Source organism: Lactuca serriola, chromosome 5, assembly GCF_051521515.1.
Source record: "Lactuca serriola cultivar US96UC23 chromosome 5, Lser_US96UC23_V15, whole genome shotgun sequence".
Taxonomy (NCBI): Eukaryota; Viridiplantae; Streptophyta; class Magnoliopsida; order Asterales; family Asteraceae; genus Lactuca; species Lactuca serriola.
The window spans coordinates 217,337,575-217,358,289 of NC_136412.1; the positions used below are offsets into that span (position 1 = coordinate 217,337,575).

At 39.8% G+C, this 20,715-nt stretch overlaps 1 protein-coding gene across 1 annotated transcript; it reads left to right on the top strand.

The window, feature by feature from the left end:
• The first annotated feature begins 18,424 nt into the window (after window positions 1-18,424).
• LOC145050172 (uncharacterized) lies at window positions 18,425-19,446 on the top strand. The gene is made up of 2 exons (XM_078998463.1): window positions 18,425-19,261; window positions 19,327-19,446. The coding sequence occupies exons 1-2, from the start codon at window positions 18,425-18,427 to the stop codon at window positions 19,444-19,446; spliced, it is 957 nt and encodes a 318-aa protein (XP_078854589.1).
• Window positions 19,447-20,715: the final 1,269 nt, after the last annotated feature.

Sequence of the window (20,715 nt, forward strand, 5' to 3'; positions counted from 1 at the left end):
AAAGATCGTTTCTAATAAAACTGGGAGTTTTATTGAGAAATCGAGCTCTGCAAAAGTCGGGCTTCGAAACCGAAAAGATAAATTTTCCGGGCTTCTCGGGCACTTCGTGGGGCATTCCGGGCTTTACAATTGATACCGGGGCTTGGCGGGATGTTAAGATGAAGAAAATATGGAGAAAGGGGCTAAAAGTGGCTAAATTCCAAAAGTAACCGGAAACCCTCGCAGGTACCCTTCTATTTATAGGGTCCGAAGTTTGATCCAACGGCTGAGAAGATGGCACGCTTCGGAGATCCGACGACTCACAGGGGGTGGCTTCGCACATGCCTCGCATGGGTCGCACCTGGCTCGCACATGCGAGGGCTCGCTGGCGGCTTCTAAGTGGACCGCGGCTTGCTGGCGTACCTGCGAGGCTCGGAGCTAGGCTATGCGAGGCTCGGACATACGCGGCAGCTGGGCGAAGCTTCGGCTGGGGAGCTGGCTGCTTCGGATTGGGCCTCCTCCTCGGTCGAATCAGAAGAGGACACGTGGCTCGCATGACTCAGTAGCCTCGGTGACTCAGCAGCCTAATGACTCAGCAGCCAGGTGACTCAGCAGGACACGTGTCACTTTCTAAGCGAGGGTGGCGTGGCAATTGTGACTATGCGAAATTTCTCGGTTTTCGCGCCAAAACTTCTAAAATCCATAACTTTCGCATACGAGCTCCGTTTTTGACGTTCTTTATATGCATGCGTAGCTAAAATTACGATCTACAACTTCCGTTTAGACTTCGTCGTCTAATTTTGACTTTAAATTTTATATTATTATTTTTAACAGACCGGGACAGGAAATCCGTTAAAAATTCATAACTTCTTCATCTGACGTCCGTTTTCGTCAGACTTTTTACCGTTGTGCTCCTAATGACGAGACCTTCAATTCTCGTTTAGGTTGTGTCGGCTAAAAATCGCTCGATCTAAAATTCGAGTTTTTAGCTGTCTACTGCTACGCTGAAACTTCGAAAAATCATAACTTCCTCATACGAAGTCAGATTTGGGCGTTCTTTTTATCGAACTTCTCGGTTTAACGAATACTACGACTTTCGTTTAGATTACTAAGGCTAAAAAGTAGTTTATCAAAAACTCACTTTTTACGACATTCAGCACCGTGCCGGTTTTGTCTCGAAACTTCGACAGGTCATAACTTCTTCATTATAACTCAGATTTTGGTATTCTTTATATCCACGAAATCCTTGTTTCGACCACTACAACTTTATGTAAAGATATCGGGCTTATCTCACACTTTAATTTTGATGCTTATTTTTATTCTTAATTAATTAAGCCTAAAACACATAATTCACATAATATTCACATAATTCCTTTTCATTTCTTCAAAATGAGTTACAAAGGTTAACCTAGACTATCAACTCAATATAAATTCCTAGGCTAGAAACACGAGTGTTACAATTCTCTCCCCCTTAGGATGATTCCGTCCCCGGAATCACACATCACCAAACAACTGCGGGTAGAAACTCATCATGTCACTCTCCGTTTCCCAAGTGAGATTTGGTCCATTCGTATGTTTCCAGCGTACAAGCACTAAATCGACCATCTTGCGTCGTAACTTCATAGTCTTACGGTCAACGATTGCCTCAGGTTCTTCGATCAACCTCTTGTTTTCATCCAACCTTAACTCAGAAATCGGAATTATGTCGGGCACATCTCCTGTGAACTTTCTCAAATAACACACATGAAAGGTGTTATGAATACCTTCCAGTTCTTCCGGTAACTCTAGCTTGTAAGCTTGATTCCCGATCCTCTGAAGAACTTTAAATGGTCCACTATACCTTGGACTCAACTTCCCTCGTTTCCCAAATCTTATAAGTCCCTTCCATGGCGAGACTTTAAGTAAAACCTAATCTCCAACATCGAAGGATATCGGTTGTCTTTTCTTGTCAGCATAACTCTTTTGTCGATCTTGAGCAGCTAACATCCTTTCCCTTATCACTTTCAACTTTTCAGCAGTCTCATGGACTATTTCAGGTCCCATAAACTGCTTTTCCCCAGCTTCCAGCCAACATGATGGCGTTCGACACTACTCCCTATACAAAGCGTGATAAGGTGCCATCTTAATGCTTGAGTGGAAACTATTATTATAGGAGAATTCTACTAAAGGTAAGTGTTCATCCCAGTTACCTTGGAATTCTAGGGTACATGCTCTCAGCATATCCTCCAATGTTTGAATCGTTCGCTCGCTCTGACCATCGGTTTGCGGATGGTAAGCTGTACTCAAATACAACTTGGTACCCAATTCCTCTTGTAGACTCCTCCAAAACCGTGAGGTAAAACGGCTGTCACAATCGGACACAATCGTTAACGGAAAACCGTGAAGCCTCACAATTTCCTTCACGTAAGAATTCGCAAGTTTATCCATAGACCATTTCTCTTTGGCCGCTATGAAATGCGCACTCTTAGTGAAGCGATCAATGACCACCCAAATCATGTTGTGACCGTTCCTTGTTCTGGGCAATTTAGTCACAAAATCCATGGTGACGTCTTCCCATTTACCCATGGGTACGGGTAAAGGTTCTAAACTCCCATACGGTTTCTGATGTTGTGCCTTAACCCTAGCATAAGTTACACACTCGGCCACATACTTAGCAACATCGAGCTTCATCGTCGGCCACCAATAATAGGGTTTTAGATCCCTATACATTTTCATACTGCCGGGATGAATTGAGTACATGGTCTTGTGAGCTTCTTCCATCAAAAGATCTCTTATTCCGCCCGTCTTAGGTACCCAAATTCTATCTTGAAATACTTTCAACCCTTGGTTGTTTGTACCGAACACTAACGTTTTGCCCAAACGTTCTTCCTTTCGGTCATTTTTCTCTAAAGCTTCCTCTTGAGCTTTCTTTATACTTTCCACAATTGTCGAGACAACTTCAATTCTCAACGCTCTTGGCCTTTTCTTTTCAAGGTTTACCTTCCGACTGAGAACATCGGCAACAACATTTGCTTTACCAGGGTGGTAAAGTATCTCACAGTCGTAGTCCTTGAGTAACTCTAGCCAGCGTCGTTGCCTCATGTTCAATTCCTTCTGATTAAAGAGATATTGGAGACTCTTATGATCAGTGAAAAGTTTACACTTGGTGCCATAAAGATAATCCCTCCATATCTTCAAGGCAAATACTACCGCTGCCAACTCCAAATCATGAGTGGGGTAGTTCTTTTCATGCTCCTTCAATTGCCTCGATGCATACGCGATCACTTTATCCCTTTGGGTCAGAACACAACCTAACCCAACTCCGGATGCGTCGCTATAAACTGCAAAGTCATCAACTCCTTCAGGCAATGAAAGAATCGGTGCTTCACACAATCTCTTCTTCAACTTCTCAAAGGCTTCCTTATGCTTCTCATTCCAAGCATAAGTGGCTCCTTTGTGGGTCAAAGCTGTTAAGGGAGTAGCAATCGAAGAAAAGCCTTGGATAAACCTTCGGTAATATCCAGCTAATCCTAAAAAGCTTCGAATCTCCGTAGGACTTTTTGGTTGTTCCCACCTCATTACAGCTTCAATCTTTGCTGGGTCGACCATTATCCCTTCTTGGTTAACCACATGACCTAAAAATTGGACTTCTTGAATCCAAAATTCACACTTGGAGAACTTTGCATACAACTTCTCCTTTTTTAGGACTTCTAGCACTTCACGTAGATGCTTTTCATGCTCCTGCTTGCTTTTCGAATAAATCAAGATATCGTCTATGAATACTATCACGGATTTATCTAAGAATGGTTTACAAACCCTATTCATCAAATCCATGAAAGCTGCTGGGGCATTGGTTAGTCCGAACGACATAACCAAAAATTCATAGTGTCCATATCTCGTTCTAAAAGCAGTCTTTTTGATATCCTGCTCTCTCACCTTTAGTTGATGGTATCCCGACCTAAGATCGATCTTCGAGAAATAGCTCGAACCCTGCAACTGGTCGAACAAGTCATCGATCCTTGGCAACGGGTACTTGTTCTTTATCGTCACTTTGTTCAGCTCTCTGTAATCGATGCACATTCTCATGCTTCCGTCTTTCTTCTTTACAAATAACACAGGGGCTCCCCACGGTGATGAACTAGGTCGAATGAAACCTTTGTCCAATAACTCCTAAAGTTGTGTCATAAGTTCTTTCATTTCGGTTGGCGCTAATCGATAAGGTGCTTTCGCTATCGGCGTCGTTCCTGGTAACAAGTCAATACGAAATTCTACTTGTCGATCAGGGGGCAATCCGGGAAGATCTTTGGGAAAGACTTGCGGATAATCACACACCACCGGAATATTCTGCACCTCCTTCTTTTCCATCTTGGCATCCATCACGAACGCTAGATATGATGTACATCCCTTGGCCAAACACTTTCTGGCTTTCATTAGGGAAATGATTCCAGAGTTTACTCTGCGTTTGTCTCCGTACACCATGAACGACTCTTTCCCTGGCGGGTTTACTTTTACTATCTTCTTTCTACATAGTATTTCTGCGTCGTTGGCGCTAAGCCAATCCATTCCTAAAACTGTGTCGAATCCATTTAACTCGATAGGCAATAATTCCTCTTGGAACTTATTCCCATCCAAGTCAATGAGGATGTTTTTCATACGATGGCTAACAGGTACAAACTTGCCACTAGCAATCTCGACTATTATAGCATTAACTAGCATATCTACAGGCAAAGCTAGCTTTCTACCAAATTCATGCGATATAAAGGAGTAATTGGCTCCAGAATCAAACAAAATTTGGGCAGGCAATTCGTTTACGAGAAAGGTACCTGAAGCAACATCGGCTTCTTCTTTCGCAACTTCGAGTGTCATCTGAAAGGCTCTCGCCTTCGGCTTTGGTGGTAGATTGGGTTTTGCTGCGTCCTTCTTGTTCTTCGGGCAGTCCCTCAAAATATGCCCTTCTTCATTGCACCCAAAACATATGTTCTTATTGAAGGTGCATTCATTGGCATAATGCCCTGGCTTTCCACATTTGTAACAAGTGACTTCCACGCTGCACTTCCCAGCATGTTTCTTCTTACACTTGTCACACCACTTGGCTTCGGCTCCTCCTCCAAACTTTCTTGAACCAGTCTTCGAGAACTTGTTCTTTTTATTGGAACCTGAAGTTCCTTCAAACTTTCTCTTTTCGCCAACTTCAACCTTGCTGGCGGCTTTCCCTTTTATCATATCTTCAACAGACTTGGCAGCCCAGATAGCTGCCTCCAAAGTAAGTGCCTGACGTACTGGCACCGTATACTCCCATGGAAGTCCCTTTGCGTACCTGTCTATTTTTTCCAACTCATCTGGGACAATACGCAAAGCAAACTCCATTTTGTCTGTGAAGTTATTTGTATATTCGTCAACGGTCATACTCCCCTTCTGCAACGTTAGAAATTGGTTTTCTAACTCAAGTACGTTTTGGGCCGACCAGTACTTGCGCTTGAAGTGCACTAAGAACTCTGCCCAAGTTAATTGTAGTGGCTCGTTAGGGCTTAGGGTTTTCCCCAAAGTGCTCCACCAACGAGCAGCACTACCCCTAAACTGACGTACTGCAAACGTAGTTTGTAACTTGCCTTGGCAATCACAAGTCATGAAAGCCAACTCCATTTCCGAGATCCAGTCCATTACTCCGACAGGATCTTCTTTTCCATTGAAGGTCGATGGCTTGCAAGTCATAAAGTCCTTATACTTGCACCCATTTCTCTCCACTCTACCCTCATGGTTATTCCTCACAACCACAAGCGGTTCACTATGACTAACCGATCTGCTATTGTTCCCTTCTTCAGATCGATCGTCATTTAGTTCACGTTGTTCAACAGGAACTGAAAGTTCATCCCTGTCGTTCAGCAACATTTGCCTCAATTCCTCCCTCTGTTCAGCCAACATGGCCTGAATCATAGTTCGTACTCCAGCCATGGTGATGGGTTCAGGTGCAGCTCCTACTATAGGCACCTGTTCCACCACTGGAGGTTGAGGTTGTTGGTTTCTGTTTGCATTTCCAGCTCCACTCCGAGTTCTTGCCATTACAATCTATATACCGAATAAGGCGAAATTTAGGTCTTTATCCTTGTTAAACATGTCAATTCTCTTATCACTCCGAAACGTTTACATGTTAGTTCTAATCTCGTATTCATACGCTTAGAATCCTACACACATAAGGTTTCCAGATCCGGTCGGCAACAGACCATAGATCCGAACAAATAATGGCACACATGGCAAACACATAGCATTTAGCACATAAGGGCATTTTAGGCATCTTCCCTAAAATAAACTAGTGCTCGTGTCTAAAATATGGTAGACACTCATCTCACAATCATCACTTAGCATTCTAAGTTCAAGTCTAGAAATTCTACAATTTCTTAGTTCGCTTAAACTAATGCTCTGATACCAACTGTGACATCCCCATATTTCTCGGCCAGAAAAGACCGATTTAATTTATGCTTTTTAAAATAAAATCAGAGAAATCTTTTTATAAGATATTGCGGAATTGGTCCCCAAACAATATATGATAAAAGTTTATCAAAATCCTTCATTAAGAAGGTATATATTTTCCATATATATATATATATATATATATATATATATATATATATATCAAATCCTCGGGATGTCATGTTCCGATACATATCAAAAGCATAAACAATACATTATAAGCCTTTCAACAGTTATTTACAACTACTAGCCTATAATCCAAAAATCTCTCGTCATCCTCCTACTATGCTCGGGGTCCACTACCTGTAATCATAAAACTGAGTGGGTCAGGCTTGGGAGCATGGTGAGCATATAGGGTTTTCAACCCACAATAATAATATACTTATTAAGTTCACCAATCAACAATAACCCTGATTACCCATTCCCGTTGTCCTCACTTTACGTCCCTAAACACCTATCACAAGGGACCTAGCCTAAGGATTATCATCGGGATGGACACTACTGCTAAGGGGTTTCCTCAGCCATACATGTCCTTAAGGCAACCATGAGGGGGATGAAGTACGCCAATGAACATTTAATTCATCAACACCTACAAGTTGCGAACCTGCTAGTGTTCCACTGGACTATCTAGAAAGTCCGTGGTCGTCATCTATACTTCGCTAGATGACTACAACAACAACACAACATCGACATCGAGGCCTCTCACCATTTTAACACACATCAACTATTTCATCTACCCATGTTCTACCCAACATATTTTGTAGATAAAAAGCATATACAGTTTAAAACTTGTATAAAACATCAATTCAACAGTCACCTCGAATAAACAATTAGCATATTTACACATAACACGTATTTCAAGGTAAATACTTCATATCTATGTGTAAATTGAAAGTAACTACACACTCACGTATTTTGGTGAAAATCGGACAGCAATTCGTTTCCTAAAACGATCGTTTCTAATAAAACCGGGAGTTTTATTGAGAAATCGGGCTCTGCAAAAGTCGGGCTTCGAAACCGAAAAGATAAATTTTCCGGGCTTCTCGGGCACTTCGTGGGGTATTCCGGGCTTTAAAATTGATACCGGGGCTTTGCGGGATGTTAAGATGAAGAAAATATGGAGAAAGGGGCTAAAAGTGGCTAAATTCCAAAAGTAACCGGAAACCCTCGCAGGTACCCTTCTATTTATAGGGTCCGAAGTTTGATCCAATGGCTGAGATGATGGCACGCTTCGGAGATCCGACGGCTCGCAGGGGGTGGCTTCGCACATGCCTCGCATGGCTCGCACCTGGCTCGCACATGCGAGGGCTAGCTGGCGGCTTCTAAGTGGACCGCGGCTTGCTGGCGCACCTGCGAGGCTCGGAGCTAGGCTATGCGAGGCTCGGACATACGCGGCAGCTGGGCGAAGCTTCGGCTGGGGAGCTGGCTGCTTCGGATTGGGCCTCCTCCTCGGTCGAATCAGAAGAAGACACGCGGCTCGCATGACTCAGCAGCCTCGGTGACTCAGCAGCCTAATGACTCAGCAGCCAGGTGACTCAGTAGGACACGTGTCACTTTCTAAGCGAGGGTGACGTGGCAATTGTGACTATGCGAAATTTCTCGGTTTTCGCGCCAAAACTTCTAAAATACATAACTTTCGCATACGAGCTCCGTTTTTGACGTTCTTTATATGCACGCGTAGCTAAAATTACGATCTACAACTTCCGTTTAGACTTCGTCGTCTAATTTTGACTTTAAATTTTATATTATTATTTTTAACAGACCGGGACAGAAAATCCGTTAAAAATTCATAACTTCTTCATCCGACGTCCGTTTTCGTCAGACTTTTTACCGTTGTGCTCCTAATGACGAGAACTTCAATTCTCGTTTAGGTTGTGTCGGCTAAAAATCGCTCGATCTAAAATTCGAGTTTTTAGCTGTCTACTGCTACGCTGAAACTTCAAAAAATCATAACTTCCTCATACGAAGTCAGATTTGGGCGTTCTTTTTATCGAACTTCTCGGTTTAACGAATACTACAACTTTCCTTTAGATTACTAAGGCTAAAAAGTAGTTTATCAAAAACTCACTTTTTACGACATTCAGCACCGTGCCGGTTTTGTCGCGAAACTTCGACAGGTCATAACTTCTTCGTTATAACTTGGATTTTGGTATTCTTTATATCCACGAAATCCTTGTTTCGACCAGTACAACTTTATGTAAAGATATCGGGCTTATCTCACACTTTAATTTTGACGCTTATTTTTATTCTTAATTAATTAAGCCCTAATAATTAAGCTTAAAACACATAATTCACATAATATTCACATAATTCCTTTTCATTTCTTCAAAATGAGTTAATAAGGTTAACCTAGACTATCAACTCAATATAAATGCCTAGGCTAGAAACACGAGTGTTACATATATATATATATATATATATATATATATATATATATATATATATATATATGTTTATATATATATATATATATATATATATATATATATATATATATAGGGAAAAGTGAATATATGGCTGTTATGTACCTAAGCTTAGGTATAGAACCTTTTAAACGACGTAGTTTTAAACAAAACAAATTCAATTTCATTTTCTCTTAGTTTTGTTTTAATAGAATTCCATTGAATTAAGTACAATTATGCAATGAAAAAGATCAATTATATATATATATATATATATATATATATATATATATATATTGCTAATAATTATTGAAGTTTATAGAGAAAATAAAAAATCAATATTTTTTTAACGAATATAACTCAAGTGTTTTGTCTTTCAATTGAAAAGTTATATCCAACTATTTTGTGAAAACTTGATTGAGTTATGACATGTTCTTCTTTTATCTTTTATTCTATTAGTTTTCATTTAGAATTTAGTAGGGTTGATTAAATGGTCACAACTTTTAATGTCTTAAGTTTTTAGACACAATGAAGCAAAAGAACATAAATTTGATCGATTTAGTAAGTCACATGATTAACAAAGAATAGTAAAAGAGATATCATGATTAGCTTTGATATAAATGGATAAAAACTATATTGTTTGGAGGGTTCTATATATAAGCTTAGGTACATGACAGCCACATATTCCCTAAGCCCATATATATATATATATATATATATATATATATATATATATATATATATATATATATATATATATATATATATATATATATATATATATATATATATATCGACGAGGTGCATTGGGGGGACTTTCCAATCCCCTTAAGTATGTGATTTGTTTTTTGTTTCGGGCGGTGAGAGGATTATTCCTTTCAAGATCTTCCCACCGGGAAGGTTCCAGGGCAATTTCCAATATTAGGTAGTGCACATGGTGGATATACTTCCTCCATCGGTCAACACCGATCGTGCTCTGGCGCTTGTTGGACATGTCGTTTCCATGACGTAAGGATCTGGTCCTCAAGCGGACCAGGAGTTGGTTAGCATGCTTGTTGAGGAGGTTTCTCGTAATAATCCTTTACCTCCTAATCTGAAGGATGAGCCGTTGAAGGAGGTGGAAACTGGGGGGTAGTCGTTCAACTGCCAACTGACAGTTGGCCTGGTTAAACTCCCTGCTTATTGAAAGTACAAGTGCCAACACTGTTGGTAGGCATATTCATAAGAAACAAAACATGGACTTCCTGCTGGGGGATTCAGACAGAGTTTTAGACATTCTCAATGATGGCGCTCTGAATCTGTCATAAGGAATGGATGAAGAGGCGACTGAACTGCCTCGTGAACCTAAGAAAGAGGTGGAGGATGCTACCAACCCCGGGGATGGTGTCTTCGAGCAAGATTCAGAGGGTGGGTTTCAAATAACTTTTGATTCTGCCTCGCCTTTAGCGAAGCTTAGTACTGTTGCAAGTTCTTCTTCTGTGACTTTGGCAACTCCTGACATATACATCCCGGAGTAGGGGCTCATTCGAGAGTCCCTTCTTACGTAAAATCCTGCTGCATATGAGTGGGGTCGTCATGTATTCCCTCCTTCTACCATTGAAGCCTTGGATCTCCTCTCCAACTCTCATATGTCCAAAAAATTTCAATACGCAAAGGATCAAGTTGCAATTTACCTGGTGGTCGCCACTCAGCCCCTCCGCCAGGTTAATTCGGATTTATCAGAGATTACCTCTATTAGGTCCAATTGGGACAAGTTAAGGCCAAAATTTATAGGGATGGAGGAGGAGAAGCGTAAATTTGAGGAGCATTATGACCTTTTGGCCGAGGAGAAGGCATCTAAGGAGGGGCATGTGAAAAATTTGGATGGGTCGGTGGAACTCTTTTCCTAGCAGATTGAAGCCTTGGTGGAGGAAAAGAAGGTGTTTAAGGGTCGAATGGAGGAACAACGTGGGCAGTTGGAGGCAGAAGAGTTAAGGAAGATGGATGTAGATGATGACATGATGTGGTTGCTCTAGAATGGTGTTGTGCGGGTGGTGGATAAGTGGTGTAGAGCAATGAGTTGTTACTTAGAGTTAGCCGGATGAAAGCGGCATGTATGGATGTTGGCATGGAAGGAGGTAACAAGTCATGAGAGAGCTGGTGGTTGATGCGCAGTTTGATTCGGGGGAGTCGAGCGCCATCGTGGAGCTGACTCAGGCCATGCATGCCTCTGTGAATGATTTTATGGAGATGGACTTCGCTTCGTATCTCCGCTTAGGTGAGCTCGAACTGGGTGGCCTTGGCCAATTGTGCAATGATCCCGATGACGAGGAGGTCCCTTCAAAATATGATCCCACCAAAGCTGGCACCTCCTTTGATTCTCTTGGTAAATGACCCTTCCCTCCACCCAACTTATTTATGTGTCAAGCAATATTTACAATTTCTTGATGTCCTAGATATGATGTCTCAAAGACAATATTGTTAATCATTTTTTGGCCCTGCGTGGTTCTTTTAAGTCTGGGAGTTGTCCGGCAGAACATTTTTTTGTCTTTTGATGATATGTTTACTTCCGTTTCTACAAAGCTTTTTTGCTTTTAATCTCAAGTGGTTCATGTTCGCCATCAGGGTACATATGCCCTTACTGAGACAAATCCTCCCCATGTTCATGTTGACCTTGGTGGGTTGACTCAAGACAACTCTTTCTTATTTTGTAAGGAATTAGGTAGTTCTTCTTGATGGGTAGATGTTTGTTTTGTATTGGTGATTTTTCCATGTTACTATATTTACCCAACGTATGGTTCTAGGACTCATATTTGTTTAGGGTCCTTTGGGTTTATGCTGGGAGCTTGGGCTAGGAGCTCGAAATTAGCCCTTTCTTTGGGTCATATACCATTTTTTCTAGATTGGGCCTTTATGTCTAGCTTGTTTTGTTAGGGTGTCCTTTTTAGCTAAAGTTTACTAATTATCCTTTTAGGATTTTGTTCTAAGCCCTTGGCCTTTGGAGGGTCGCACTTCGACCCTAAACATCTAAGTCAATTTGAGATCGTCACCTCAAGGCATTTTGGACTTAGGCATTTTTTATTTCAAGGGAAAGTTTATGAGCCTTAAAAGCCTTTATTCATGTCATGGTCGAGAGTTGTGGCCTTTTGGGTTGAATTGACAGGTTTAAGGAATGGTTATGAGCCTTTGAAACCTATGGTTTCATTCTCACAATGGTTTCGCTCAAATGATGTGGATGATCATTCCTTGTTACCATTTGGTAAACATGTACAACCACTTGTTTAAATAGTACTAATATTGTATCGTAAAAAACTTCTAAATAGTTTCTTTTATAGTCAATTTTCATTACTTCATTGATAATGTTTTAGAAACATCTACATTGTTTGGTGATCAAATTACCCTTGCCTTGGATGTGCCTTATTTGGAACTTTCTACTCGCTCTAGTGGTGGTGGTGTAATCGGCATACACTCTAGGTCCAAGGAGTGACTCCTCTGCCTTGAACTCTTGGGATGCGAACTCCATTTTTGTGAGTGTTTGTGGTCTTGCTCGCGCATTCCCTGGCGGCATTCAACTTGATCTAGGGTCGTGCATGGCTAGACCTATTCTTTTCCGACTCCTAATCTCCTGCTTTGAAGCTTTCCACTCGCATACACCAAGTTTGGTGATTTTTGGCGTTTTCCCTATGGGCGGCTTGACTCAGTCTAATGCTCTCGTGTTTCTGGTTGAATATGTCCATTTTTAGACACTACGTCGTCTTGTTAGTGTTTGCACCAAAGTTTGGCACTTGCATCAGCCTGTTTGCAAGCCCAAGTGGTGATATTGATTTTATGCCTCGTGTCGTATCGAAGTGTATTTCTCTAACACCAGGTCTTGGGGCCAAGTGATGTAGCTGAGATGTTTTTGGTGGTTCTTCGATCCAGTCTTTTTTCAATCTCGATGGATGCTCGACTCTTGTCTACTTGATGAAATGGATGATGGTGACTGGAGAGAATTTGGATCCTCCTGGGGTGACGGGGTGGCCCTATGGCGTCTAAACCCCGTTGACCAGGTGGTTGATGGCTGTTGGTAAGAGTCGTAGCATGTTGGTTTCGAAAAGGTATGAGAACCTGGTATCATGAGCATTCCTCAGCAGCAACTGTCGGGAGCTCGATTATGTCTCTATGCGTATTGAGACAGTGTACTAATGGGTGAGGTGTCCTTCCGGAGAAAATTCCCAGGCCTCCTCATGCTCTGGTTTTGCTTGCACGATTCCTTTCTAAGGGCAAGTGCCTTTTCTTTTCCTGGTTGTGCTTTCCTTATTACGAATCTCACAAACTTGGCGTTGGCCTTCTTGTCATCTGGGTGAATGCTTGGAAGAGAGTTGCATGAGAAGTGATCCAACAAAAATTTGAGCTGATTGGAGATTTCCGTGGCATTGGTGATTTGCGTTTTGTTGATGTCTCTTCCCCAGATTGCTTCATGTGACAACTGCTAATTTTGGGTCAAACAAAGTCAACAAGTCAACCAAGTCAACTTGACTAGTATTAGGATTTTAGGATAAGCGGTATGTTTCCTAATGTTCCTAATGAACAAATTACAATTATAATACAAAGTATCTCTCTAGATTGCCAAACATCAAATATAAACCCTAATTAGGGTTAGTAACGTAACAACACGATAATTTAGCTATATATTATTAGAGAATAAATAATATTTATAACACAAATGTAGTGAAGTTCATAAACCTAACACTACGTGGCAAATTCATAACAAAGACTACAAACACAACTTTTTGGTGAATTCGTCACCAAATGCGACAAAGTCTATACCTGTCTAAACACCAGATTTTAACGAAATAAACTTGGAAATGCAACCTAACTATTATTGTAATGTATTATTAATTGATAACAATGTTTTTTTTTTTATAATAATTTGAATTTTTCTAATAAAATTAATTATTCATACATACTTTATACCATCCTTTTATTAAAAACACATCATTTTCATAAAATCCCACTCTTTTATAAAAATGCCTAGATTTTTTATAAAAGAATTGCTAGTTTGACTTTTGGGGGTTATGGAACCCAAAAATGATACCATGGTCCCCTCTTTTCCAACAAGTCAAATCCCCCACACTTCTCCATGCATGCCTACCCTACCCACCCCTTCCCCCTCTCTCTTCTTACTTCAGCCGAAAGGCTCATTTATCACCATCATTTTCTTCATTTCACTCTTCCTCTCCAAGTTAAGCTCTCATTCTCTCTAGAAAAAAATCCTCCAAGTTGTTCTTGAACTTTTGGTAAGTACTTCTTTCATCTTCTAGTGATTCTACATACATTCATACTAGTTTCAATCTATTTACACATATTATCCTATGTTACTATTCATAGGATCTTTAAATCTTCAAAGTGTTATTCAAGTGTTCTTGACTTGAACCTTTCCATCTACAACCTCTCATTCATATAGAAAACACACATAAAGTGAGTTCATACCCCTTCATATTCGAGATTTCTAAGTTTTAGGGGAGTATACAAGTAAAATACAAGTAAACTCGTGAAAATATACAAGTTGTTATGCATATTTTCTTACATGAAGTGTAAAATTGCTAAATAGATGAAATTATATTATTACCTAGCTTTATGAACATTTAGATGCAAAAGTTTGTTTAAAATACAAAACTATGAAAAACAAGTATAAACTTGTTAAATTTTTCTTAAGAAAAAGTCATAAACACAAAACTATAAAAACTAGGATTTTTATGAATATAATATGGCTTTTCTAGCAAAAATGGTTATAACCAATTTATTAAACCATTTTTGTGAGATATAAACCAAAATATGTTATTTGGAACATATTTGCTTGGAACTAGTTAAATATACCAAGGATTTAGTTTTACAAAAAGAAAACTTAAAAATATATCGTTTTATGTAAAAGTGGGTTTTCTAACAAAAATTGTCATAACTAGGTTATGGTACTATTTTTGTGGGTTAATTTTGACCAAAAATATGTTGTTTACATCTAAAGTTAAGTTGACCTAAAAATCACAAAAAGATAAAAATAAGTTTTACATAACTATATTTCGCTATTTTCCATTTGTGACATTAAAAGTCAAAAACTAGAAAAATTGACATTTTTATACGAAGGATTCACTTATTTATGCTAGATGTAAAATACTTGTTATTTATGAATATCTAAGCATACTAGCCTCTCTCTCTCTCTCTCTCTCTCTCTCTCTCTCTCTATATATATATATATATATATATATATATATATATATATATAGATAAAGGTACAAACTCAAATATTATAAAAAACTATATAAGTATAGTTTATGAGTTATTAACTCTATTGTAACTAATAATTATTTTAGGGCGAACAAATAATTATTTGAAGGTATAATTATTCTACACTATGTAATTACTATGGAAATGTAATATTTCCAGTTACAAAAGGGTTTTCATTACACTATACGTAAACGTGTTGAATCAATTTTGTGAGACAAAGTCTTCACCGTACCTACCAGAGTATCAATTAAAGTCATGTGTTATAATCAGAATCTCCCATAAGAGAGCGTGATACTTGTGTATAGATCTATACGGGGCTGACAATCCCACACCTAAGCTATTTGCAACAGCTAGACCGGCAGGTCTGGGGTGACATACATTCAAACGGTTTTATATAAATTAAAACCGCATATTACTATTTTAAGTATGGAAATACTTGTACATTTCGGTCTTAGGGTTTTTAAGACTACAATTCAGTTAAAGGAAAATATTGGATTTTTCTGGAAACAAACACTATCATTTTACAAGGTGAGGCTTACAATTCTTCTTTCAAGCTTTTATGAACTCACAAACTTAATTGTTGACACTTTTTCAAAACTACTTGTATTCTCGGGAAATCACTAAAACAGGTAACTACAAGCTCTTGAGGATGGGACACTTAGGCGTCAGACAAATCTTTTTATCATCATATTGTAATTGATTTTGAAACATGTAAATATTACTATAATGTAACATTTTCAATTATATTTATGATGGTTGTGTTTGCTTTGATCACTATTATTCATTATGTTATGATACAATACATGAAAGTCATACAACCCTAGACGTTTCCACCATCCTGGTTTGGGGGTGTGACAGATTGGTATTAGAACATTGTTTATAGTGAGCTAAGTATATCAAACCATGTAAGATATACACCTATAAATACAATGGGACAGAAACTCTCTGACTAAACATTTTCACATAAGTACACTCTTAAAATATAATGATATTTTTATAAAATTATAAGTACAGACATACATACTAGAATGGTGTCATAAAAAGAACAATACAAAAGTAAAAAAGATAAGTTGAACACTGCGATTAAGCCTAGATAGTTATGTAATCATATCTAGGACAAATATAGTCTGATCAATTATATTTATGCGAGATATTAATAACATGCGTTTGGGAATAGTCGTGGTGAACAATGAGTCTAAGACTTACCAACACCCCTTACAAAGAAAATCTAGAACCAAAAATAAAGTTTAAAATACTATACGGTTATTTTATACTACTACAGAACCATCACCTAAACTTTTTATGTGTCTCTTATAACTCTATTCTTTCACAATTGAAATAACCAAACGTATAGTTGAGATGTTCTATTTCGATAATACTCAATTCATAACCAACATCGAGAATTTACCATCATCCCATACTTTGAACTTTATGGCAGAAGGATGACACCACGCAGAATTATCAGGCGTGTCAACAACACATTAGCAGCTCCACCGCCACCACCACCTCCTCCACAGATGCACTATGCCGTCTTCCAAGTTGCTGTAACAGCTGTTGTGGCAGCCGCCATGGCACAAATCAGAACAAATGGTACCAATGGAATTGGAAACAGTACCAATAGTTCTAATCAGGGCGAAAGCCATGGACGCCCAAGAGGATGCTCCTACAAGGACTTCTCAAATTGCAAGCCCAATTCCTTCTATGGTAGTGGAGGCGCCATTGCCTTGAAGAGATAGTTCAAGAAGACAGAGTCAGTTTTTGAGATTTGTGCATGCCCGAAAGAAAGAAAGGTCAAATTCATCGCTTGCACATTCGCTAACTGGGCCCTCTCTTGGTAGAACGGCCACGTCAAATCACAATGAACGACTCCGATCTAGTAGCCTATACTACCAGGTTCAGTAACTTGGCGGTGCTATGTCCCGGGATGGTCACCCCGGAAAGTAAAAAGGTGGAACGGTATATCTGGGGGCTCTCCCCCTCCCCCCAATCCAAGGGAATGTGGTATCTGCAAATCCATCCACTTTTGACTGTACCAAATGCTTGGCACAAACGCTTGTGGATCATGGGGTCCACCAGGGCACTATGACACCCACCCTCGAACAAACAAAAGGGGATACAACAAAAGGAAATTTTAGAACAAGAAGAAGGGCCAACCGACGCAAGAGCCCTTAAAGAGACAACAAATCATGGTAGTCCACGCTTTCACTATCCCTATCGCCCCAGCACCAACAAAAAAAATATGCTAGGAGCCTACCCAAATGCAACAAGTGCAACTTCCACCACAATGGAATTTTTTTGGGAAATGCATTTCAACAGCTGCAACAAAAAGGGACATATTGCTCGCTTCTGTAGGGTACCAGCTTAACAGGTCTCCCCTACTCAAAGCAGTGGAGAGGACGAAGGTGGAATTTCAGAAATCCTAGGAAACGACGCCCATAGTTGTGCAACCAAGGATCCGGAACTTTCATATTCAGGATCCTCCGAAAATCGCCAGAACAACACGGTTCCCACCACTATGGCATCACCCTGGGGAACAACTATGGACAACCGAGCATCTATGATCAATGATCTTAATGAGTGTTTCAATACTCCTAGAAACCTTGATTCTAGTAACTTTTTAAACAGTAATACTATTAATACTAACTATACTAACGTTGATGCAGGAATAAACCCAAACATGGCCAAGAAACTTCAGCGGTTGAGACAAATTATCTCAAGCGTACCCAGGGTGGTCCAACCCATACCGGAAGAATCCCCAACAAGTCACAGGATCTCGAGATTCGCTCCTGCAATAGCCTATACTGAAGTTCCTAAGCACTTCCAAACTCCTAGCATGAAGCTGTATGATGGGACTACGGATCCTGACGAGCACATAACGCAATACCGAGAAAGGATGGAGATCATTCCCATCCCAGGGCACTTGAAGGAAGCTTGCCTATGCAAAGGATTTGGCTCAACCCTTACAGGATCAGCTCTCAAATGGGTGCTAAACGTTCCACCATACTCTATTACATCTTTTGTACACTTAGTCAATATTTTTAATAACCAATTTTCTTGTAGCCAAACCTTTGAGAAGATCACTAGTGATCTCTATCGAGTCCTCTAGGAACCTAAGGAAAGATTTAGGGATTTCATTAACAAGTTTGGCAGGGAAGCTCTGTGCATCCCCAACATCGACATGGCTACTGCTGTAGAGGACTTCAAGATGGGACTAAGGAAGGACTCACCCTTCTACGAAGACCTTGTGATGACCCCATGCAAAAGATTAGACGACGTTAGGTTCTGAGCGTTAAGTTTCATAAGGATTAAAGAGGACAAAGAAATACATAAGAGAAGCAACCGCTTAAATCAATATGAGAACCCCAACAGGAAGGTCGAATCCTCAACCCAAAGATCCTACAAATCGAAGACCTATTCCAAACAGGATCATCACTAGGTTAATGCCCTTGAAGATGAAGGAGAAGAAGAGGAGATTCCTAAGATCACTGACTATTTTTTCTGTGGATGTTTCAGGTGTAATTTATGCTATGCAGGATCTTGGAGACAAAGCGAGATGGCTAAAGAGGGACAACAAGTCCACTACTTGGAAAGACAAGTCTAAATGGTGTGCTTACCACGAAGACTTTGTCGACATGATGGAGGACTGCATAGCCCTAAGAAAAGAAATTAGCTACCTCCTTATTAAGGGACACCTCAAAGAGATCCTCGGGAGAAAAAGAGAAAAATCCAAAGAGAACTGCCAGGATGGTCACAGGATCCTAGAGAAACCAGGATCTCCACCCGCTGACGCTAAGATAATTAACGTTATCTCGGGTGGATCTAACATCCGTGGTACTTCTTATTCTCAAGCTAAAAGACACATGAAGGTCTCTAAAAAAAAGGAATATATACCACAAAGGAATACCATGTTTAGCAGTGAAAAAGAAATCACATTTGACGAGACAGACAGGGAAGGAATTCAGGATCGTCACCATGATAAACTCGTAATAACACTATACATGGCCAACCATTTCATCAGAAGGATCCTAGTTGACGGAGGATCCTCAGTCAATATTGTACTCCTAGACACACTAAAAAGGAGGAACATCCCCAAATTAGAAATAATCAAGAGATCCTCAGCCCTCATAGGATTTAGCAAGGAAACAAAACACACGATTGGGGAAATAAAGCTACCAATATACATAGATGAGGTAAACTCTATACAAAATTTCTGTGTTATTGACACATTATCTTCTTATAATGTGATACTAGGCAGACCATGGATGCACAAGATGATAGCGGTTCCATCAACATACCATCAATGTGTAAAATTACCTACTCCATGGGGAACAGTGAAGATCATGGGAAACCAACAAGAATCGAAAGAATTTTATAAGACCCCTATGAAATCTACGACCAAACCTCAACAAGCATATCAATTAAGGCAGGGGGTACGACACGTATTGGAAACAAAGAAACAAGATATGAAGGAAGTGCCCTGGACATCGAGGATCCTGAAGCTAAAATCCTTATAGGATCCTCAATGCCTGAGCAGATCGAGCAAAATTTATTGAATTTCCTAAGAACTAGAAGCAAGAAATTCGCATGGAAACACAAAGATATGACAAGTATAGACAAGAGTATTGTCACTCACAAACTTAATATTGATCCTTCTTTCAGATCAATACATCAAAAGGGAAGGAATTTTACACCTGAAAGTAATCAGATCATCCAAGAAGAAGTAGAGAAGCTCCTAAAGATAGGAATGATCAAGGAAGTGAAGTTCCCAAGGTGGCTAGCTAACATGATTGTCATACAAAAGAAAAACGACAAATGGCGAGTGTGTGTAGACTACACAGATCTTAACAAGGCTTGTCTTAATGATACTTTCCCTCTACCACATATCGACTCCATGATAGATGTGACGGCTAGCCATGAACTCCTGAATTTCATGGATGCTTCAGCAGGATTCCACAAATCCAGATGGAACCATCAGACCAAGAAGATACGATGTTCATAACACCAACATGTATATACTGTTACACCACAATGCCTTTTGGTCTTAAAAATGCAGGTGCAACATATCAAATATTGGTAAATTAGATGTTTAAAGACAAGCTGGGGGACACAATGGAAGTCTATATAGATGACATGGTAGTAAAGCCAATTAAAGCTGAAGATCATCTCAGGGATCTTAAAGAAGGATTTAACATCCTGGACGAATACAATATGAAGTTAAACCCACCCAAATGCCACTTGGGGATGAAGTCGGGCAAGTTCCTTAGATATATGGTAACCAAGAGAGGAATCGAAGCAAGCCCAGAACAGATTAAAGCAATCATCAAGCTGAAATCCCCATCCTCAACAAAATACATCCAGACACTAACCGGAAGGGTAGCTACACTCAACAGGTTAATTTCAAGATCCTCAGAAATATGTAAACCCTTTTACGACATCTTGAAGAAAAACAAAAGGTTTGAATGGATTGAAGATCACAAAAAAGGCTTTCAGGAGCTCAAAAAATACTTGAGTTCCGCACTGTTACTGGTAAAGCCTATAGACGGGGAACCACTCCTCCTCTACCTCTCAGTATACTCAAATGCAGTAAGTGCTGTCTTGGCCAAGGATCTTAATGGATACCAACATCCTATCTACTATGTAAGTA